The 23,857-nt window shown below is 36.6% G+C and overlaps 2 protein-coding genes across 2 annotated transcripts; one reads left to right on the top strand and one right to left on the bottom strand.

The window, feature by feature from the left end:
- The first annotated feature begins 8,403 nt into the window (after positions 1-8,403).
- LOC113076663 (short coiled-coil protein A) lies at positions 8,404-12,413 on the top strand. The gene is given in 4 exon segments (XM_074559890.1): positions 8,404-8,655; positions 10,612-10,683; positions 10,796-10,876; positions 11,051-12,413. Coding segments are annotated over 4 exon segments (360 nt in total). The 5' UTR covers positions 8,404-8,591; the 3' UTR covers positions 11,194-12,413.
- A 55-nt stretch (positions 12,414-12,468) lies between these two features.
- On the bottom strand, positions 12,469-23,190 carry clgn (calmegin). The gene is made up of 15 exons (XM_026249288.1): positions 23,024-23,190; positions 22,038-22,211; positions 21,794-21,867; positions 21,546-21,604; positions 21,258-21,399; positions 21,093-21,174; positions 20,687-20,879; positions 20,203-20,392; positions 19,808-19,921; positions 17,620-17,776; positions 17,206-17,421; positions 16,992-17,108; positions 14,780-14,951; positions 14,568-14,674; positions 12,469-13,438 (listed from the first exon to the last, which is right to left on the bottom strand). Exons 2-15 carry the CDS (start codon positions 22,209-22,211, stop codon positions 13,358-13,360), a joined length of 1,878 nt encoding a protein of 625 aa, XP_026105073.1. The 5' UTR covers positions 23,024-23,190; the 3' UTR covers positions 12,469-13,357.
- Between the last annotated feature and the right edge of the window lie 667 nt (positions 23,191-23,857).

The following is a 23,857-nucleotide window of genomic DNA, read 5'->3' as shown; positions in this document are numbered from 1 at the left end:
TTTAATTGAAAAAAACAAAAAGGTTCTATCTACAGAAGTCTATGGAACACAAAAACTTTAAATATCTCAATATCTCAAAACTACTCAGAACGCAGATAGAACCTTATAATTCCAAGGGGACGATATTTCACATGAAGTCTATAGCTGAAATGTTTTTGGTAAGAGGAAGCTCAAATCTGCTCTGAAATAACTCAAGCCCCTGACATCTTTTGGAAGAACTGTGAATCATACACTCGGCTGAATTTTTACAAGGACAAGTCGATTGAAAATCAAATAAAGATCATTTATTACATAAGATCATAATAGTAGTCTAGAACTACTTGGTTTTAGGCAGTGGTGTATAAAGTACCTGGAAGTCATACTCAAGTTAAAGTACAGATATCTTACCAGAAAAGGACTTTGGTAGAAGTTAAAGCCACCGCGGATATTACTAAAAAAGTAAAAGTCTTACCGTATGTGATATTTATTGTACTTAATACAAAAAGTACTTTTTAAGTCTTAAACATACTTAAGTATTGTGTAAATATAAATATAATAAATATGTTCATACACAACTTGAGTCGCAAGATTGTGTTCAGTTTTAACTATTTCTTCCATTTTATATATTTATATAAGAATAAGAAGCACTTCTTCCGCTACTTAGTGTCTTTCATTCCAACATTAGAAAACATTTCTGAAATCTGCATCTGAAATAGCAAGTATTTTACACAGTTTATGTATCTCAGAGGGGATATCGATTCATTTAAACTGCAGATACAGATGTATAAAAAGGCCTAATGTTTTGTTTTTAGCATAAAACGTTGAATTCTGAAATCTGAAATAATTTAAAACATGAAGAAAAAAAAATTGATATGTGAAATTAAAACCGCCAGTAGGTGACAGCAAGTGAATGTAAATTTGTGAGTCATTTAGATTCAACAGATTCATTTAAAAGGCGGATTCATTCAGAAATAACGCATTTGACTGTGTTAATGAGTGAATCACTGAAACTTTTATTCAACCGATTCGTTCAAAAAGCTAATTCATTCAATAAGTAAACACTGTCCATTGCTCAGAGACGCAAAATAGTGCCATGATCTTTGTTTGGAACTATCGTTAGCAAAATTGAGCAAAAACAAGCAACATTATGTCTAAAATGTAAGTCACTTACTGTGTTACTGAATTTTTATAAAATTATTATTAAAGGGGGGGGGGGGGGGGGTGAAATGCTATTTCATGCATACTGAGTTTTTTACACTGTTAAAGAGTTGGATTCCCATGCTAAACACGGACAAAGTTTCAAAAATTAATTTGTACGTTTGAAGGAGTATTTTTGTTCCAAAAATACTACTTCCGGTTTGTCACAAGTTTCGGAACGTTTTTTTCGAGTATGGCTCGAATTTCCTTATATGGGTCCTAAGGGCACTTCTGCCAGAAGAGTGCGCGCTCCTGTATAGCAGAGCACTTACTGAGATCACAAACATTCACTGATCAGAGCGAGAGCGTCGCGAAATGTCACAGAAGTGTGTTTTTGGTTGCCAGGGCAAGACAACCCTGCACAGATTACCAAAAGAGTAACAGCGTTAAGGGACCAGTGGATGGAGTTTATTTTTACAGAGCATCAACGGAGTTGTGCAAGTGTTTTTGTTTGTTCCCTGCATTTCGAAGATGCTTGTTTTACAAACAAGGCCCAGTTTGACGCCGGATTTGCACATCGTTTATTTCTTAAGGATAATGCAGTCCCAACGAAAAAGGGTCACGATCGTGTGTTGGAACCACATGCGGTGAGTAAAACTGCTTCAAATATCTCTGTGTTGTTAACTTAGCTATCGGCGCGTAGGCACATCAAGTAAACAACATGCGATGTTGTCATTAAAACTGCACTTTCCACATGTACACCTTAAAAAAAAAAAAGACGACATAAAGTGGAACTTAGTCATTTTCCAAAACCGCTAAGCAAATATATACAGTTCCAGTACATACCACATAGAGAAGCCTTTGCTGATGCTGCTCTTGTTAAATTTCAGCCTCTGGATCTGTGTCACAGCTTCCAGACACGCTCAACACAAAAGCCTACTCGCGCTCGTGATTCTTTAGCTCCGCCCACACGCCACGCCTCCAGCCTGTTGTGTTTTTCCGGGAAAAATCGGTACAGACTATCTTTCTCTTATGAATATAATAAAACTAAAGACTTTTTGGAGTTATGAAGGATGCAGTACTACTCTATAGGCACTCAAGATTAACAGGATATTGAGTGAAAACGAGCATTTCACCCCCCCCCCCCTTTAAATGTGTTCATGCATCTGCAGAACAACTGTAACTTAGCCTATTCTTTGTGTTATATAGATTAAGTTTACTAGGCCTACATTAAATTGTATGAATGTAGAAAGCATACAAAAGAATACTTGCGTCTGCCATTAATAAATGCCTGAAATATTGAGTTTTAATAGACTAATAAATCAATATGCATGCACTCTGTGTGTGATTTGGTGATATAGCCTAATTTACTCAATAACGTCAGATTGCACTTCATTACAACAACACATAACATATTATCGCAAACGCCAGACCACTGATTCACCAAACCTGTTAATTATTATTATGAAATACAGAGAATATTTATAAGATAATCCTATGTTGTCATGCAACAGGACCTTCACAGATCACCAAAGGAAAAAAAATCTGGTTGAAATCCAGTCTATAGAGCTGTGTTTCTCAACCTTTTGACTCCAAGGCCCCCTAATGTCCATAGCAATATTCAAAGGCACAATCATTTTTATTTACTAGATAAGGATTTAACAATAAGTAAACGTTACTCATAAATTTTACCTGATACAAAATTTTAGATCTAGAAAAATGTATATTCTTTATGAAAAGATTAATAGATTTTTGTAAATGTCCAGGCCTAGAAGTCACATTTTAAAATTCACCATCATCTACATTTCCAGGCTGATATCCAGCCAATGGCTTTTTTAATGTTTAATTTTTTATTATTTATTTATTTATATGTTTTAAGTTTAAGTCATCTTGGGGCCCCCCTGTCTGAGAACCACTGCTTTAGACTGTTCTTGTCCATAAGTGCAACAAAACCAACATGATAGTTAGATGAAGAGATTTTATTTCATTACAATAATAAAGGCATATCATCTACCCTGCAAATCCAGATTGATGTCAAAGGGGTTCCCTGTTAGTACCTTGGTGCTATGTCCTTCAAACATTATTGGTTTTCTATTATTAGCAAAAGATGCTTAGAGTCTGTAATGGCTGATATTTTGGAAGGAGTATTTGGAGGTGCAAAATGCAGATAATAAGAATGACCACGACGAGCGTGTGGATTTACGGTTGGAGGTTCTGTCAGGCGTGGAAGATGACGTGATAATGTCATAGAGAGCGATCTGCAGCGATGGCCCTGCCATTCCACCACGATGACAGTTTCTTCCTTTAGTGCCTTGCACTCCCCTTCCTGAAGCCTCTCCAGGACCAACCCTCCCAAATCCTCTCTTACATATAGAAGGTATAGAAAAGAACCCCCCCCCTCCATTAAAATAAACACATTTTGCTGTTTTGCAGCCTGAATTTTTTTATCCAGCTGTATTTATTAAGTGAAAATTATAACATCCAAGTGAAAGATATAAAATAAAAAACAGAATCACTGAGTTGATTATCACCCCCTTGTGTGATGAAGTTTTTAGTTGATCCACCTTTTACTTTAATTACAGCCTTTAGTCCATTGGGATTATCTCTAGTAACTTTGCACATCTAGACTTTAGAAATATATGCCAACTCTTCTTTGCAGAACTGCTCAAGTTCAGTTTAATTTGATGGTGGTTGTTTGTGGACTGCAGTCTTCAAGTCATTCCACAGATTTTCAGTGGGGTTTAAGTGGCTCTGACTAGGCCATGCAAGAACATTCACCCTTTTCTCCTTCAAGCACCCCATAACAGGACATTAACAGCTCCATGCTTTATTGCAGGAATGGTGGTATTTGGATGGTGAGATGTGTTAGATTTCCACTAGAGATATCGTTTGGTGTTGAGGCCATATAAGAACATTTTTGTCTCATCTGCCTCAGGATCTTCAAGGTCATGACTGCATGTGGCCTTTCTTTAGCTGTGTTTTTCTTTCTTGCAACTTCCCTATTCAAGCCACATTTGTGGAGAATGTGTGATATTGTTGTCACGTGCACACAATGACCACTTTTTGTCATAAATTCTGCAGCTGCTTCAGAGTTGCTGTAGGCCTCTTGTTTAGCCTCTCTGTCCAGTTTCCTCCAGGCTGTTTCATTTGGAGTTTGGAGCGACGTCCTGATCCAAGGAGGGTCTGTGTTGTACCAAATACCTCCCTCTTCTTAATAATAGACTCCACTGTGCCTCTAGACAATGATAGAGCCTTTTTTTTTTGTATCCATCTCCTCACTTGTTCCTGTCTACAACTTTATCCCATTGATCTTTTGACTGTGCCTTGCCACCCATAGTTGATGGTTTGCTTCAGTTGCACTACCAAGGACTGAAATGCTCCAGGAAACCTCTTTTCATGTTGAGCTAGTCAAAATGAGCACAGCTAATTACAGTTGAAAGTCAAGCGCTTTGAGTGACATTGAGAAGGTGATAAGCTGTATTGAGTTATTTTTACAACTTTTTTTCCCTTTCTTTTTTCTCTTTTTATGACATGTTGGTGTTACATCTTTCATTTGGATGTTAAAGTCGCACTTAGTAAATACAGCTGGATAAAACAAAAACTGTCCGTATTCATTTCAGGCTACAAAGCAACAAATTGTGATTATTTTAAAGTGGGTGATTCTTTTCTGTACCTACTGTATTTAGCAAACTCTCAGCATGAGCATGTAAACACGTTTAGACAACAAGTCAATACAGTATATGCTGGAAATGAAGTGATGGGCCTTAAACACAAGATGCGTTGTATCTAGAATCAGGCTACAAAATTATCTTCATTTTCTTAATTTTCATGTAAATGTTTTTTTTTTTCAGCAATGTGTCTGTATCATTGCATGAAAAAGCAAGAGCAATTACAAATTTGAGATTCCTTTCTTGAATTCTTCTTAGGTGTTTAAGGGTATTTCATGCACTACACAGAATGGAAGTGATTTGGAACATGTCTTCTGTGTCTGGGGTTTAGTTCTGTTGTATCATTTTGCAGTGCAGGCAGATTGAACCTCGGCTGGATATCACACCTCAAAGCACTGGAGCCAGGTTCAGTGCCACCTCCTCTTCCCCTGGTTGTCCAAAACATGGGCACAGGGGCACCTTCACTCCCTGGTGTGTCCTATGGTCTGGACATGCTATGTTAGCATATTATCATTTGTATGGTCACCGGCAATGTGATTTCTATTGATAGAGAGGAAAGATCTACTCAAAGAGTGAACGAAAGTGGAAAGTGGCACACACAGATGTGTACTATACTGCAGTGTATTATTTAATAGCCTTATATTACAAAACTTGTGTGTGTGTGTGTGTGTGTGTGTGTGTTTGATTGGCCATTGTTTTTAATGACACTTTTTGCATGTGTACATCTTTCCACCAATTGGTAGCAACAAGTAACTGCTTTTAAGAGTCATTGAATTAAACACTCAAACTTTTTTTTTTATGTTGACTGTTCAGGAATTTCACAAGTGACTGACTACCCCGAAATTGCATGTTCTCTGAGTAGGTCTACTTACATTGCAACCCTTAAACAAGTTTTAATATGTATGAATGTAAGTTACTCGATATTACCTAATATTTTTGGAATTGCCATATAAAAAAAATCAAATTTTTTTCACAGCATTACAATTACATTACAGCCATTCTGGCTGTACAGGGAGAGATCTCCTGGCAGCACATGTTTGGTAACATGGGTAATTACTGCTCTTGCACCAGTCAAAAATAACATTAATTCTCATGGCTCTGTGGTGTTCCTAAACCCAAAGCTGGTTTGGGGTCTGTACAGGATTGATTGTTGCTGGTGCTTATGCACAGTGCAGATGGGTCGAGCCTCCTTTACAAGCATCAAGAGATCCACTGCCAGCCGTGGGCATCTGTTAACTTTGCAGTCAGATAGGAAAGAGAGAGAGAAAAAGAGACTGCCTATACATCTCAATTAGTGTTTATGCTTCAATCGGCTGCTCTGTTGCTTACCGTGCCTTTTTCTATCTGTCGAATTATTTTCTCCTGTCAATGTTTGTACCTTCCTTGAACTAGTAAAAAAATAAACATATCTTCTCAATATACTTTCTTTATTCCTTCTCTTCATTTACTCATTTTTCATTAGAAGATATGTTTATTTTTTTACTAGTTCAGCCAACAATGAAAATTTTCTGAAAACTTACTGAAATGATCCAACTTTTTCAGGTTTGGAGTAATATCATCACTTGCTCACCAATGAATCAGTGAATGGGTGCCATCAGAATGAGAGTTCAAATAACTGATAAAAAACATCACAGTAATCCACAAGTCATCCATGTCTTGTGATGTGAGAAATTGCTAAAGTTGCTAAACAAATCCACCATAGCAGCATTTAAAAAAAAAAAAAATATATATATATATATATATATGTATATATATATATATATATATATATATATATATATATATATATATATATATATATATATATATATATATATATATATATTAATCAGCTTCAGCAATTATGTAGTATTTTAGTAAAGCTGCAAAGACATTATAACAGTATAGATATTGTGTATAGGGTATTGTGAATTATGTCTATGCTATAAAATCCTTACATGTATGTACATATTTAATAGACAAAATGAATACATGTTAAAATTAATATGAAATATATATATATATATATATATATATATATATATATATATATATATATATATATATATATATATATATATTACTAATATTTAATAGAATTAAAAGCGCAAGCTGACATTTGACTTAATAGGCAGAAATTTAGCTGTGATGCATAAGTATGTTTATTCTGACAAGTATAAAATCTGTGTTTCATGAGCACAGCTAGAGATCAACACAGAAGATGAAAACTCTGTCAATTCCTCATTTAATTTATGACAGGTTTTAACCACCAGGAGGCACTTCACACATACTTGTCAAACGATTATCAAAGCTTCATTATTCTCACTGGGAGAAGGATAATGTGATTCTGCACAGGAATCAGGTCATTAATCAGATTTTTACAAATATTTAAAACTAGTATTAAACTATTTTAGAAAGCGCCTAGTGCTTTTGTAAAGTATACATTTTAAATCTTAATTATATAATCCATTAGTCGATGTGTTTTGCTTTCTTAGGAGCATTCTAAAGAGAACCAAGAGAAAACGCACACATTAAACATAAAAATCTATTCCAAATTGTTGTATGTAGTCACCCTCAGGCCATGCAAGATGCAGATTTGAAAAAATGTAGCATTTGAACTCTTGCTCACCAGTGGATCCTCTGTAGTGAATGGGTGCCGTCAGAATAAGAGTTCAAACTGATAGAACTAGTTGTTTTGGACAGTTTTTTATTTTTATTTTTTTATCATGCATATTTCTTTCCTGATTCAGACAAGATAAATGTATGGAGGACCTGTATTTTAGCCAGAAGCAACAAGCAAACACAACACTTCAGAAGACATTAATTGATTGACTGGAGTCATACTGTGTCATGGATTATTGTGATGTTTTAATCAGCTGTTTGGACTCTCATTCTGACGGCACCCATTCACTGCAGAGGATCCATTGGTGAGGAAGTGATGTAAAGCTACAATTCTCCAAATCTATTCAGATGAAGAAACAAACTATTTTCCATATTGAATGGCCTTCATTTTTGACTGAACCATTCTTCTAAAACCCCCACAAAATCACAAGTTTTTTTTTTTTCATTTGAAGTCCATGCATTCTAGCTTTGTTGTCATTTCATGAAGATACTAATATAAATATAACAATATTAAGATTCACATCTTTGAATTTGTGGGCAAAAAATAAATAAATAAAAATATTATGCTATTGCATTATAGAAATGCAGCCTGTCCATAATAAGTATTTGCAGCAGGTGTCTGAGTTTAAGTCTATTAGAATCAGAAACTAGTCTGTCAACATTCTTATGCCTGCAACTTAAAATGAAACAAGAATGAAAACGTTTAGAGTGTCAATCAATGTATCACGGCAAGTCTTTTCTGTAGCTTGTAGTAAAACTCTGGGCTTTTCACAACACTGGTCGAAGTGCAAACCAATTAAGTCGGTGTAGTTAGGCACTGCCATGTGGCTTTGTTTGTGTGAGGACATCAGATGCTTCCTTTAGTTAATGTGTCACACTGTAGCACACATGTAATGAGACAGATGGTGCCAGAAAGTTAAAGGTGGGGGTGGGAGGGACTCACTGTAATCTGAGAAAGTGAACGAGTGAACTTTGGATCTCTCAGCAGGTGTCGCCCTAAATTCTGCTCCAGCTTTGTCACCTGAGTTACCACACAGGTCTGGTTGGTAACCGTGGTGGATGGTGAATAATTGAGAGGGTAAGGCCAGACAAACTACACAGTGTTTCAGGAAGACAGAGAGAGCTAGATAGAGAGAAGGGGACATTTTTAAAGGTTTTAACTAGATAGTTTAACTTGCTTATACATATTTGCGAACACACTCGGTCATGGAGGGAGACGTGGATGAAGATGATGGGACTTTTACTAACATTTCACTAGTTGATGATTCAGGTAAGACATGCCTTTTGTTGTTTTAAAGCTGATCTGAAACCAGTTTTCTTTGTCCGGTATTCACTGGGAAATGTATGTGAATAAAATCACACTGGTGCAGATTATGATGACAGCTATAATCTGAATGACAGACTTTCAGGGTTATAATAGTTAACTATAAAGCAACCTTTTTGCTATGCTGAACATCCTTGGTGTTTAAAAATGGCCTGTCTGTCATTATGCTATATTAACACCAAATCTTGGATTCAGTCAGTCTTGGTCAGCTTGTTTTCTTTCAGTTAGCATGGGTTTTGTTTTGCTTTTTGGAAGTGTTTGGTCAAAGAGTTTGATCTGAGTTTATGCACCTCAGCTTTTGTTTGAAAAAAAAATTATATTTAGTAAGTATTTAATAAAATACTTACTAAATATACATTACAGGTCAAGTTTTCATAAACACACAGCAACAAAATGTAACAATTTATTAATAACAAAACAGTTTTTCACAGATCTGCGTTGGTTTTCAGCAATGTTTGAATCCAATATAAGTCCAATGTGATAACATCAACCGTACTTTCAGAATAAAAGAGAAAATCTGCTCCAGGTTGGCACAATAACTTTAGCATCTAAATGCTTCAGTGTTGTGCAGCATGTGGTTTTCTTGTCCAAATACAGGGATGAATGGAGAGGTATTGTGTCAATGTCAGAAACCTACATAAGAGGCAGTAGGTGTTTTTTTTTTTTGTGCAGGGACTGCAGGGACACATGTGTGAATGTAGCTACTGCCAGAGCAACATGTATGTAGAACAAAGGCTGCATATTGCATAAGTCCTCTCTGATGTCATTTAATTCACCTAAGAATTAAGAATTGGTCATCATTTACTCACCTTTTACAGTTTCCAAACCTCTATGACTTTATTTCTTGTGTAGAACAGGAAGGAAATGTTATACTGGAATATATCACATTTTACACAAATTTTACCAAGGTATCTATAATCATTATTACATTTATTATTATTATTATTTTTTTTAATGAGGCCATGTGATAGAATACTAAGTAGCATACTCCGATATGAATTAATAAAAAAATATTCTAATGAGGAGTAATGTTTATTATGTTGCATAATGAATTCTGTTTTACATACTATTATTTAAAAATAAAATAAAACAGAAGGCAGTGTGCTGTAAGCAGAATGCTGTAATGCTTTGTGCACAGCTTCATAATATTCGAGAGCTTTGTCTCCCTCTGTCGGTGCTGGGTGTATGTGAATAAAAGAAGAGACAGAAGCGATGAGGTAACGGATGGTCTGTATCATTACCTTGACATCATCTTTGGAGGCTTGATCATTTTTTAACATCTTTAATAACGCGGAGACATTTAGTCTTATATCAGGTAGGGTGGTGTGAATTTATCAGTGTGTTAGTGTGTGTTTCTTAAGTTACTCAAGTTCTTCACTATCACTTTATGTTTAACTATTTCGTATCGGTTTGTATCGATTTCCTAATTGCATATTTAGCAAGTTTATGTAAACTGAATTTTATTTTCGGGGTCATTTAAAGCTATTTTTAACGAGTCTTAGCAGCCAGGCTAAAGCGGCCTTTTTTGTAATGCATGAGAACCAATGGAGACTGATGATTTAAAACTGGGCATGATTTAAGACTTCATAAAACCAAAGTTATGTCATGTCTCTAGTACTAATAGCAATATAATTATGTTATAAGTATGAAATATAAAAGCCAGCGATCTCAGTTGTCTGTGAACTATATTTATTCATATCAGGCGATGGTTTGTTGTGTTAGCCAAAAGCTAACTGTTGTATCTTGAAGCGCTTGGTTCTTCAAACGACTTAGTTTGCACTGTAACGTTATTTGTGTTTGAACGTTACTTCAACGAATACCAAGGAATTACTTTTGTACATTTCCAATAACATTATAACATGTTTGTATTATTTGAAATCACATTGATACTATCTCTCACAGCTGACGGAGAAGCGACAGCCCAGCGCTTCAGACCGGAGGACTAGTACAGCACCATGAACTGTGAGATTGATGGTAAATATCACCCACAATTTGTAATATTTTTATACGGTGTTGTTAAAATTGGGTGTTTCTTCAGTTTAAATAGCTTTGGAGCAATTTCAGATGTGTATGCGTGTCTTTTCAGGAGATATGGAGAACCAAGTCGAGCAAGAGGAGAAGACGAGACTCATAAACCAAGTCTTGGAGCTCCAGCACACACTTGAAGGTACAATTATTTTGCCTGCACCTTGTCCTAGTGGTTAACTGTTGCGGTTTTGTTTTGTAAGTCAATATAAACCCTTCATGTTTCTGTTTTTCCTCTGATCCACTCAGGCACTCTAAATGGCTGCCGGAAAAAGCTAAGTGATGCACTCTAATGTGTTTTGTCTGTTTCCATTAGATCTCTCTGCGCGTGTGGACGCGGTGAAGGAGGAGAACCTTAAACTCAAATCAGAGAACCAGGTTCTCGGGCAGTACATTGAGAACCTCATGTCCGCCTCCAGCGTGTTTCAGACCACTGACACCAAAAGCAAACGAAAATAACGAGTGAATCACCCCTCTACATACTCCATCGTCTCCTCTTTCCAGCATTCAGACTACTAGCTCATACATATAAGCCGCTGTTTGTTTTCTCTTTATTTTGTTGTACAATTTACTAATGCATCTCTCAGCATGGTTTGGGTAATACTTAAATGGACTGAGCTGCTGTCTCTCTGTGTCAGCTAACTGTGTTACAAGATATAAAAGGATGCATGATGCGGTTTGTGATCAGATAAGTACAGAGCCAGTGTAATGCCACTCCTGTATGATTCATTTAGCAGGTACATAACCAATCTCAGACCCTCTCATTGGCTTGACAACCTTTTTAAATACTAGACAGCCAAAGTCTGGTTTGGAAGAGTTTTTCTGAAAATACAGTTATGCCAAATTTCAGCCTTTTTGTATTTGGACTACTAACATTTACAGTGTAAAGCAAGTACAGCTTGAACACAGATGTATTTCTTTGAAATTGCATGCCATGCCATAACCCATAACTAAAGTGCATGATGTAAAAGGCTAGGGATGGATAACCTAAATTAGTCCTCCCTCTCTTGGCACATGGTTTTTCTATTGGCAATTATCACAATGACAGTTGCTCAGCTGGGGCAGAAAGTCTGCAATTACAGTAATTTCCTGACCCATTGGTTTAAACGAAGTAGCTCCTCAGTATGTAACATTATAAGAGGCCTCTGACTCACCGAATGACATTTACTCACTTTCATACTTGGATTTATCTTAAAAGGTCTGACTAGTGCTCAAACCCGACTTCTTTTGAGCAGGATAAATAGATTGAAACCGGCTCGCATGTAAACTGCAGCATTGTGCTGGAGAGTTCGCTCTTCATGGCCGTGTCCTTTGGATTGAGGGACTTAAAACGGATGAAGCTTTTACTGCTTTCAAAGACTGAAGTGAGGTTGAGTCTGCAGAGTGATATTGATCTGATTGCTCCAAAGTGTCTGCTTGAGCGGCATTCATGAGGACGGATGCTCTGCTCTTCGCCCAAGAGTTTGCTGATGTGAAATTTCACTTAACTATGAATCATCAACATGACACTGAAGCATCTGCAGCGACACTACATACTCTGTTTCATATTATTTTCTTGAAAATGTTCAGTAGCGTAATTTACGTTTGCAAGCACCTAATGTAAAGTACTGCCTGTTTCTAAAAGTGTACATTTTTATTTTGTTACAATTATGCCTTTAATAAAATACCTTGCCTTTGCACAAATGAGTATAAACTGGAAAGACCTGGTGAAGTCATGTCAGCGGAGCACGGAAATTTATAGTAAATATTTATTTCCAAGAGCAGTGAACACTTTGCAAACGTAAACAAAAGGCTGTCCTCGTAAGGCTGAACATACAACCAAAAAAAAAAAGCAGAAAGACATAACTGTTCATCACTTGAAAAACAACCTGTCTGCTTCCAGAGCTCAATGGTTTCATACATGGTGGTAAGTCTGCTTGTGTCTGAATCTGCTGTTGGAGTGTCAGTGATGACGCTGAGCTGAGATCGGCGCTGACTGTGCGTAATGACTTTCTTCGATGCCAAAAAAGCAATACTGATTTGCATTCCTAGCACTTCACTGACCTAGATGTTTGATGGAGCTATTATCCAGAGCCTGCTAACAGTGGTTATGACAGCAGAATGCAAGATTAAAAAGTCCTATAGCTAAACTCAACTGCATCATTCATCAAACAATAAATACGATTTGATCATGTTAAAAAGCTCATAACTTAAAAACTCAAAAGGAACTGAACCCTTTTTAATAACTTAAACTGAAATGTTGAGGTGATCAAACCAAATCATCTTTCTAAAATATCCATTGTACATTTCCCTTCACAGTTTCCAGACTTACTAGTAGGGAAACGCTGGCCCAGTACTACTCCATGAATTCTAATCTGAAAAGAAAAAAAATATTAGGAAAAACTTGGAGTTAAAACTCAGCAGGCCTGACTTCTGTATCTAAATCCCAACGGTAACTGATAAGAACTAAGAGGAAGACTGAAAGAGGGGAAGCGAGGTTCAATCGGATGAAGGGTGACCTCTTCAGGAGAGCAACTAGGTTTGCCATTTTTGCATGCTAAAGGGCATAATGCCGAAAGCATGCAGCAAAAAGAGGCAAAGGAATGGGAGAAGGGAGGAAGAAACGTGGGGAAAATGTGGATTTTCAGTCCTTCCGTATTCTTCTCTTTCTCACAGCTTTGGGTTCTTCTCCTGTGCTCTGAATTCCTTCATCAGCGTCCTTCATCTGCAAAGACCCATAAATGTCAGTCTAACAACAAGCAGTGGATCTAGATAAACCAGTACACAGTAAAAAAAAAACATGGCATCATCACACAGTGTTTCTTTAAAATAGAACCAAACACTGAACATTCATAATACTACATAATTATTTCTAAATGTGTTATCAATGATTTCAGATTTACACACTTCTAAATGTCACGTAAAAACTATGATTGATGATTCAACATGCTGCTTGAACAGACGGTGTGAAAAACTGACGGAATTCTGGAATCCGTTAATAACTACTGAATGTACAGTATAACACTGAATGTCATAGAATGTAGTATATTTTGGATGAATAAATCATAGACAAGTGTGTGTGAATATTTAAGTGCAAAGAGACTGATTTAAATACTAAGTATGAAGACAATTTTAAAAGACCCCCATTTATTTAAAAAAATTCAATGTAACCATTAAAATATAATCTAAAAAATAATATATATAATATGGGATAATAATAATAATAAAATTAGAAATAAATAAAACTACTCTAAATATAAAACAGTTTAAGTCTTTAAAAGGTCTGTCAATATTGGTGCCACACTACAGTTTTTAATGCTGTAGTAATTGGGGAAGAGATTTGAAGTGCTTACACTTTTAGATGCAAAATGTGTGAATATATTTTAGTTAGAATTATTGCATTCACTTTCTAATCTTCTCCATCTATTTAACACACGTGTGAGCTAGCACTCACTGAAGCCTGTAATGTTAAATGCAAACTCACTTTGCTGTCAGGATAATTCTAAACGCAAAATGGAAGTACTAGCTAGTAATTAACAGGCAAGTATAAAACATAAGAAGTATGCTCTGCACTAAAGAAAACACATCTTAAACAGCACACATTTCTGGCAATAGGGCAAGAAGTGTTGGTTAAACCTTTAGTTTGAAGCACTACATTTAAAAAACATCTTATGTTAAAGACAACTTGGGATTGTGCACTTTTCCAGCAGCTCATTCTTTGTCTGCAGCACTGTATTTGTTCACACATGTGTACCGAAACAAAAGACCCATTCCGAAAAGGTTTAGCCTGAATATATGTACCGTTACACCCCTACTGGCCACAGAAGCCTAAAAGTCAATGTGAATTTGCTTACTTCATCCTCTGAGGGACTGTCATTTGGCTTACTGGCATCGTCCTCATCCTCTATATCTCCTCCATCTTTTCCAATGTCCTTGTCCATCCCATCTCCATTCTCATTACCTGAAGAAGGAGTCACAAAAGAAGGGAATTACGTTTAACAACTACACTGGGAAAAAAAAAAAAGTACTTAAATAGGATAAAACAAGGATAAACCATTTTACAAACCAGTAGCTTCAGCATCTTCCTCTGCTTTAGCTTCATCTTCATCTTCAGCTTTCCCTTTCTCCGCCTCCTCTTCCTCCTCCTCCTCCTCCTCCTCTTCTTCTTCTTCTGCTACCTCCTCTGGTTCGGCTTTGGGCTCATCGGTTTTCTTGTATACATAGTCATCATCTGATTTCTGCAATACATATACAAGTGTGTGAGCTGAGGATATTCGAGACGCCAAGTTCACCTGACGTCACAGGTGCCAGCACAGTTCTCACACTGAAGAAGCAGGAGGACACCCTCCTGTTCAGATCTGGTGACAAACCTGTAGAACGCTGAGAGTCTGTTGTTCTGCTACCAATAATAAATATACTCATTAAGAGGATTTTGTACTTGGAAGCTAATCCTAAACACCCTAATCTTCAGCAATATATAAGATGGGGTTAGCATGGTAAACCAGATTTATCAACTGTATTCTGTGTTTGGAAAAAAGCTAGCTGTAATGGGGTCTGCTTGTGTGGATCTCATCACAGCAAACACACAACACCAAAAAGACTGCATTTGAGCCGGGGTCCTCACGATGACCAGTTGAGTATGAGTCTGACCCCTGGAAAAAATGTTGATTTCCCTGATCTACATATGTGTATTTTAAGATGTATGGAGGGCAAAAATTCAGATAACAGTAGTAAAACCATTCCAGTCATTTTCATTATTATCTGCATTTGTGAAAAAAAAATAAAAATACACATGATCATGAAAAATAGCATTTGGGTTTGAAATAACAAAATCTGAATGTTAAAGATAACAAAATTTTCCTTTTTAGGTGAACTATCCTTTTACATTCAGAGAGCAGACCAGCCATAAACGCATCAGTATACTGTAAAAAGGCTGTTGACATGTACACACTTTTTTTCTTAAAAGGCTAAATGCGAAGCACAACCTATAAACACACTTTTTTTAAAGCCACACATTTGACCACATTCTAGTTTAGGCCTCAGTTCATTCAATTCATGCACAATATGCACACCAGTTTAATCTTAATGTGCTGAAACTTCTATGGTTGTGTTGTTCCATCTCTCGATATTACTGTTGGTTGTTTAAAACTTCTTACATGACACAGGCATCAAATATTAAATATTTACCTAGTTATATCTTACACATATCTTGACCAATGCAGCGTGCTAGAATTTAAACTTGGTTTCTGTGAAAATGAACAGTTATGCCTGCATTCATGCACTGTCGTACCGCTCTGTGTTATCTTGGCCTTGTACAATATCTTTGCAGAACCAAAGCACAGCTATTATTAGGAAATTATTTCCAGACCTCTGGGACCTCAATAGTGGGTACAGCCATAACACAGCACCTTTTTTCTATGTCGTATTATAAAACTGAATAATTTCCATCTTGGATGCTGATTGGTCGATACAGTATTTCATCCCTTTGTTGAAAATAACATACAAAATAGCCAAAGCTGTGACACAAAATGCCTTGCTTTATGAAATTTTACAGAATTTCCAGTACAGGAAGTACCAGCTCTTGCCAGGCAGTAAATGAAAATAAATAAAACAAAAAAACCAAACCAAAGGTTTTAGGAAAGCTTAGGATTTGTTTAAACCAGGGCTAGGCAACTTCAGTCCTGGAGGGCCACTGTCCTGCGGTGTGTAACTCCAACACTAACCAAACACACCAGAACAAGCTTATCAATGCCTTCAAGATTAGAAAGCTACACGCAGATGTGTTCGACTAGGGCTGGAGCTAAACTCTGCAGGACGGTGACCCTCCAGGACCGAAGTTGCCCAGCCCTGCTTTAAACCCACGTCTCTGTGCTAGCCTGTGCACTGTATGTTCTAGCACATTTTGGTGCAGTGTGTTTCAGCAGTTCTCCTCAGGATGAATCGCTTGTGTCGTCCTCATTTGTAAGTCACTTTGAATAAAAGAGTCTGTTAAATGAATACTCAGAAAATGCAAATGATTACAGTTAATTGTGTATGTGTGTAGGCAGTGTGTTTGTTTTAAACTCCTCTTGTTATCCGCTTTGATTATGGTTATACAGGACAGAATCTATCTGTTGTGATGAAAACAGATCATGTACTGAATTATTACGCTGTACCCACACATCTATATTATTTACAGCAAAACACTGACAGCCTAAAGATAGCTGTACCACATGCCTGCTATATCAAGCGTTTGATTCTGCATTGAATGGGATCTCCTCAGTGGGGTCAGGGCATACCTTTGGCCAGCAGAAGAGCACAGCCAGTCCAATAGGCAAACCAATAGTAAGGATGTAAACCACCCACAGCCAGGGCCTCTCTTCCGCAGCCAGTGCCAACTGACTCAACACCCCAGGCTAAGACAGAAAGAGACAGTTTGAGTATGTCAAGCGAACTACAGCCCAATGAGCAATAATGGCCAGAGCAAAACGTGGCTGAGAGGCAGAGGCGTACCTCATTGGCACTAGCCACCAGATTTTTGAGTCCCCAGCTGTCTGCAGCCCAGCGGTCCGCCACTTCCTTTTCCGAGGTAATAATAAAATTGTCAAAGTAAATGTCAGAAGTCATAGACCACAGCTCCAGACCCACAGCTCTGAATGACTCCATCCTAAACGGATGAAGATCTTCAAAGTAGTCAGGGTTTTCAATCTTCCGTGGACTCCACACACCCTTTAAACAAAGAAACAAAGTTGTTGAATATCCTTTTTTTTTGGTGATACTTTAAAAGACCTTTGGTCAGTGTATCCAACTCATTAATTCAAATTTGGTTAAAATAATGGCAGTTTACAGCAAACACAGGCTGCGGGTGACATTTGTTAGTACTAGAGAAAATATGGATGCTTTAGCAACATTTCCAGACGTCAATACCTGGTAGTTGGGGTTGTCTATGAGAGGAGCTTTCCATTTGCCCTTATACTGAGGATTATTGATCATGGGCGGCTTCCATTCACCACAGCCAGGAGCGGCTGAACATGCTGGATTTGGCACCTGAGGAGCCTCCCATTCTCCATCCATTTCTTCATCCCTGAGGGGGATGGGGTGGGGGTGGGGTGGAGAGAATATTACCTACAAGGTGCTATAAAAGGGGCAATAATGCAGTTCAAATAAAAGCATGAGGTATTACATAGTGTAATACAGAGGACTGTCTAACAATTCTATCAGAGAAAGGGAGGCTAGGCTGAAGTGTACGATATAGTTCATGGAATAATTGCCTAATAATAATGTATTTGGCATTGTACAAAATTTGCAGCACCCAAGATAACAGACTTTCTCATCTGAGATGACACAAGGGTCTAATATAGCACTTTTATGTCAAAATGATCGAGATGGCCAATCAATTCAAAGGTTCTCTATCCATTAAAAATAAACCTACTATAAAATATAATGGGAAAACTGACAAAATCAGCAGGGCATCAAATAAATATTTTCCCCACTGTACTCAACATCTGTCAAATTTCACTAGTGGTTCAACGGATCACAAAACTCACAGTTTTTGAGTCCGAGATCGGATTGTTTTTCGGATCAGCAAGAAAAGAAAAAAAAAGATACTTCTTCGATACCACGGCAAAAACTACTAGCCTAACTAAGAAAGATCAAATATGATTAAAGACAAAATAAGAAAAAATACACAAATTACAAGCCTAGATATATACAACAGTAGTATTAAGATACACAAATGTAATAATTAAGTGAAATAACACTGTATAGTGTTCTCTGTATAGATTAAACAAAGCTGTGTTTTGTTGTTGGATTAGCATTAATGACAGCAGCAGGTATTTACAGTATTTACTGATGCACCGATCCAAAATAACGATACACATCCGATTGTTTTCTCATTTGTTTTCATTTACATACTGTCCTTAAAATGGTAACGATGCCCCTGGAAATCAATTTAATGTGGCACATGTTTTCCGTCATTGCTGTGAACTGATCACATCAGTGTGAACACTACACATCATATAAAAAGCTTTGACAGGACTAAACCCGCTAAAGTTAAATCCCAGAAAATACTGAGATTTGATTTGTCAATTTTGCACACACATACTTCAAGAATCCATACATTATTATTTCACTGTACTTATAAAATAAATATTTCTATGAATATTTAAACTGGCAAATAAAATAATCCTTGTTATTAGTAGTCGACCAGTATTGGGTTTTTGACAGCCGATGCCGATATCTTGGAAATCAGAGGGCCGATATAATTATTATTTTTTAAATTAATAAAAATAAAAATGAAATGGATTAAAAAATAAATGTGTAAAATAAAGTATTTTTCACAAATACATGAATATTTCATAAAAATATAATTAAAAAGGAAGTAAACACTTTAACCAACAGGGCACTCAGTATTATGGGACGTTTGTGTGCACTGGGAATCATATTTTTCAAATAAAGCCAGGGTAACACTCATTTTACATACAGTACACAGAAAAAATGACATGAATATGCGGCAGGCAAATGCATACAGCGCAGCATAATTTAAAATCCCAAGTTTAAAGTTTAAAGCATTCAGTTCACACGGACCGACCGTCACACAGGGAACACGTGATCATGCTGGATGCACATGCACACTTCACAAGCTCTCACAGCTGGATTCGACTAAGTTTGCATGATTTGTGAAATTAAATCTTCATTAGCCATTCAAAGATTTGTCTAAATGATATAAATGCGTATTTGCTTAATGCTGACGGCAAACGATAAAAAGTATTATAAGGTTTGCCTTTCTATTACTAATAATATAAAAGCGTTAAAATCGTTATAATTTTTTTTTAAAATTAATTCCTTTGTTTAATCATTCTATCGGATTATTAGACAGAGTCCTATCCGAATTAGACATAACTGTTAATGACAACAGTGAACAAGAGGGACAATGAGAGCACCATGTGTTGTTCAGGCACTGCTGTTCTCAGCGCTGTCAAAATAAAAGTCCTGCCTTGAACACATCGGCCAAGCAGAAGAACATATCGGCTAACCACTACTCGGTATTACTGAGAAGCTCCTCATTGTGCACTGACACAAGCCACTAGATTCACGGAAACACTTTAGGTCTCACCAGTCATCAGGCTTTTCTGCAGTGGGCTCAGACACAAACTCCGGCTCATCATCCAACCAACCCTCAGGCTTCACTGCATCAGGATCAGGCACCTTAGCTGGGGCATCCTCATCCCTTGGTAGATAAAGAAAAACTAAATTGGTCTTGACTCTTGACATACCACTGCTGCTATTCTCTTGATAAGACAACTTCATAAATTCACATGGCTCCTTTCTCATATGACTACCATGACTTTTAGTGAAATCAAATACAAACTATGAAGGTAGTAGTTGTAACTGTTTTATGGAAGTGACATTGGAAAGTAAACATTCACGTAAATGAAAAAAAATAAAACACAAGCTATCAATACATTGGTAAACACTTTCTCTCCATTTCGGATCTTTCATAGACCTCACCAGTCGTCAGGTTTGACTGCTTCTGGGTCAGGGATTTTGGCTCTCTCATCCCAGTCATCTGGCTTGGAGTCTTTGGGATCGTCGACCTCTTTTGCAGGGTTCACAGGAGGAATGACATCTGTCAACAGACTTCCTCTGCTAACACTGGACTGGTCTATAAAGATCTCATAGCTATTGTCTGGATTTAAAACTGAGAAAAAGATCAAGAATTATTTAAGAATTTACCATCTAATAATATTATAAAATTCAGATTGCTTTCAAATAAACAATAAAAAAAGACTTGCATTGAGGACATATTTCAAATGTAATATGGTGGAAAATATATGATTTCTTGCATTGAGGACACATTTCAAATGTAATATGGTGGAAAATATATGATTTCACTACCAATTTTTACAGTGGAGTTATTCAATTATTTGAAATAATTCCTATAATAATAATAATATCCCTAAAGGATTATAGAAATATAAGTGAGTGTACACACCAAGTGTATAGAGATGAGTCTTTTTATCAGTGTAGATCTTCTTCAGATCAACATCTGGTCGTTTGGCATGTTTTTCTTCCACATCTCCATTAAGTGGGTTTTTATGTCTGAAGATGAAGTGCAGTTTGTAATCCTCTCCACATTTGTCCGGCCCAAACATGATACTGTACGGTGTTCGGTCATTAAACTGATCCTAGGGATCAAAAGACGCACACATCACCCCTAAAATATGTGATATCACTTATTTCCTTTTTCAATGGCATATATACAAAATTATATCCCAATGCTCCTCAAATCCAGTATCTTACTATTTCAATTACTATAAAAAAATAAATAAATAAATTGTATTTTATGTTATTTTTTCAAAAATATGTTCTGATCATATAAAGCAGTCGATTGAAGATACCAGGTGTAAATCTTCTGAGTCTGACAGTAGCTTGATGTAAGCACCGCCACAGTCAATTCCGTTTTGAAAATTGACCTCATACCTGCAAAGATTGGATTTCGTTAGAATGCACAATCTTTATTTTTCAAATATCATACAAATTGCAATTAAGAATCCCACACTTACTGCACAATAAGGGGCTTGTCCTTAAATACGAACGGTCTGTTCAGCAGAGCCGCGATGGCATGGTGCTTAGCACGAGATTTCAGCACCAAGCCCAAATCACCAGGCACCTTGTTTTCCTTCAGGGACTCAACCTCCCATTTACCTAAAGGCATGAGAGACATATAGGAACAGGTTATTTTTTTTTTTATACGTTTTTAGATGTCGGGTTAAGGATAAAATATATATAACTAAAGAACAGATAATCATAGAAAAAAATATAACAAACGTAAACCATGCTGGAAAACTAACCATCATATTTTGCAATATCTTCGTCGGCATCCTCTTTCATTGTTTTAGACACCTGCCAACTGTAGAAAATAGAATATATTTCCAAAATATATTTTGTGATCATTAAAACATTGTTGATTGGACAAAATTCTGAAGAATGTAAAATCAGCTATCGATATTTTTGGTCAGTTTGCCTACAGAAAAGCATTTTAAAACTTGTATTATTAGAAATAATTTGTGCAATGAAAATCTGATTAAGCTTTACAAACCTGCTCATAGATTCATCATCAAACGTTGCAGTGAAGTACACCTCTCCTGTTGGAATCGGGGTCTTGTATGTGACCTAGACGTGTCAGATAATGCATATTTACATATAACACAAAGAAGCTCATGGCCCAAGCTAATTAGTTTGAACACTAATCATGGAGAACGCTTCTGATATACATTTCATTATTTTGGATGAGGAATGCCCATTAGAACAAATTCTTAGATTTTGGATGAATGGTATCTTACCTGAAAAGACACATTGGCGTCTGCTTCGGTGCTTTCTCCACTGTCTGCCTCGATGTCCACATCTCCATCTTCCACTTGAGCCTCCTCTTCATCATCCAGCTCTTCTGTCTGGGCCCATGTTGCCATGGAGAAGCAGAGTAACAATAGACACGTCCAGCTCCACCGCGACTTCATCTATGAACAAAAATATGCAAAAAAAAGAATATGACCTAAAGAAAACACCTCAATAAAAAAAAATAAAAAAATAAAAAAAACCACATTAAAATGTTATATTTTTTTCATTTCATATTCTTCTTTGTAGTCGTACGTCTTATTATGACACGATGAACCAGATTTGATCGACACATCTGCCATCAGAAGAGGATACAGTTTCAATATTTTACTTAAGGTTTTATTAAATATTGATAGTTGCTCAAAACAGAAAAGAGCAGACATTATGCCAGCAGAAGAAATACGAGTAAAAATTAATCTACACAAAAATGCTATATTTTACTTTTGATCAAAACTGCTTCCAGCTCTGCGTTATTTTTGGGTTTCTTAAAATAGTCATACAATTTCACTTTTTAAATGATATTTTTTACAGTTCACCCCCTTCCCCCTTCCCTTGAAGGTCAAGTTAATTTTATTTCTATATAGCGCCAGACTACAACAGAAGAAATCTAAGGTTACCTTTCCTATAGAACAGGAATAATGTTACTTGTTATTTTATTAAACAAACTAAATACCCTTATGTTACTTATTTTATTTACACGACGGCATGTCATTTCTGTCTCGCGCACGCGCACGCGCAGGCACGTACACACAGGTAACGTTAGGGCCCAATGATTTCTGCGATGCGGAGAACGCGGTAATATTTATAACAATACATTACAGTATAATAAGGCTCTTCGGCTAGCCGCGGTACCGCTAGCTGGGCGATGATGATGGCTGTCTCCACGTTCAACGTTTATAGTGTTTATTAAAAAAAAAAGTATTTGTTCACTCACCTCTTCCAGCTGAATTAATATTTGCAATATGTCGGTTAACTGCGGATGTGTTTGTCATGTAGTGTTTCGGCGCGAAGAGTCCGCTATGAATGAGAGCGATAGCTAGTGTTATCAGAAGCGCAGGATGCCACTGTCAACCGCCCCTCTGCGATAAAAAAAAACACTTCCGCAACAGATGTCAAAATAAAAGTCTCATTTATTGTTTTTGCCGCTGCACTGGATGATAAAATTCAATTTCGCGTATCACGCCAAAATAAAAGTCCTCATTATTTATCCACGCAATTGCTGAATTCAGAACCGCGTAATGACCTACTACTTTTACTATATGGGTAGAAATAGTAATCCTATTATCACGCATCACCTATCAAACTAAAGGTCCCATTTATTTATCCAAATTTGTACATCTTTATGTACCTTTTATACACTGTCACTTGCTCCTCTGACTACTTAAATATCGTTTTATTCCTCTATATGTTTTTCTGTATGTTTTCACAAAATAAAATCCGATTAATGCATCACATATAAATATTTTTTAAAAGTTCGATCTTATCACACCCATTTCATAAGCAAGAACTGCATTGATTTAGCATTCTGTTTTTAATTAACATGTTAAGAGCCTAAAAACTGACTTAACAGTGTATGTTGGGTATAAAGACACACACAAACACACACACACACACACACACATACACACACACACACACACACACACACACACACACACACACACACACACATTTATTGTATTATAATCTAGCATTTATTATAATTATTGAATTATTACTTTTCTTATGATTGCTTACACACAATTTAACCGATTATATTTTGTATGGT

This window comes from Carassius auratus, chromosome 1, assembly GCF_003368295.1.
Source record: "Carassius auratus strain Wakin chromosome 1, ASM336829v1, whole genome shotgun sequence".
In the NCBI taxonomy this organism is placed as follows: Eukaryota; Metazoa; Chordata; class Actinopteri; order Cypriniformes; family Cyprinidae; genus Carassius; species Carassius auratus.
The sequence above is the reverse complement of the archived record's forward strand: the minus strand, read 5'-3'. Positions and strand labels throughout refer to the sequence as shown.

Bases quoted from the DNA above. Each gene is read 5' to 3' on its own strand.
- clgn (XM_026249288.1), bottom strand. From the start codon at position 22,211: ATGAAGTCGCGGTGGAGCTGGACGTGTCTATTGTTACTCTGCTTCTCC. The intron at 21,605-21,793 runs GTTTGTAAAGCT...TATTTTCTACAG, and splicing joins GATGATGAATCTATGAGCAG to TTGGCAGGTGTCTAAAACAA. The intron at 14,952-16,991 runs GTATGCCCTGAC...TATGTATTGCAG, and splicing joins TGCTCTTCTGCTGGCCAAAG to AAATCAGATGATGACTATGT.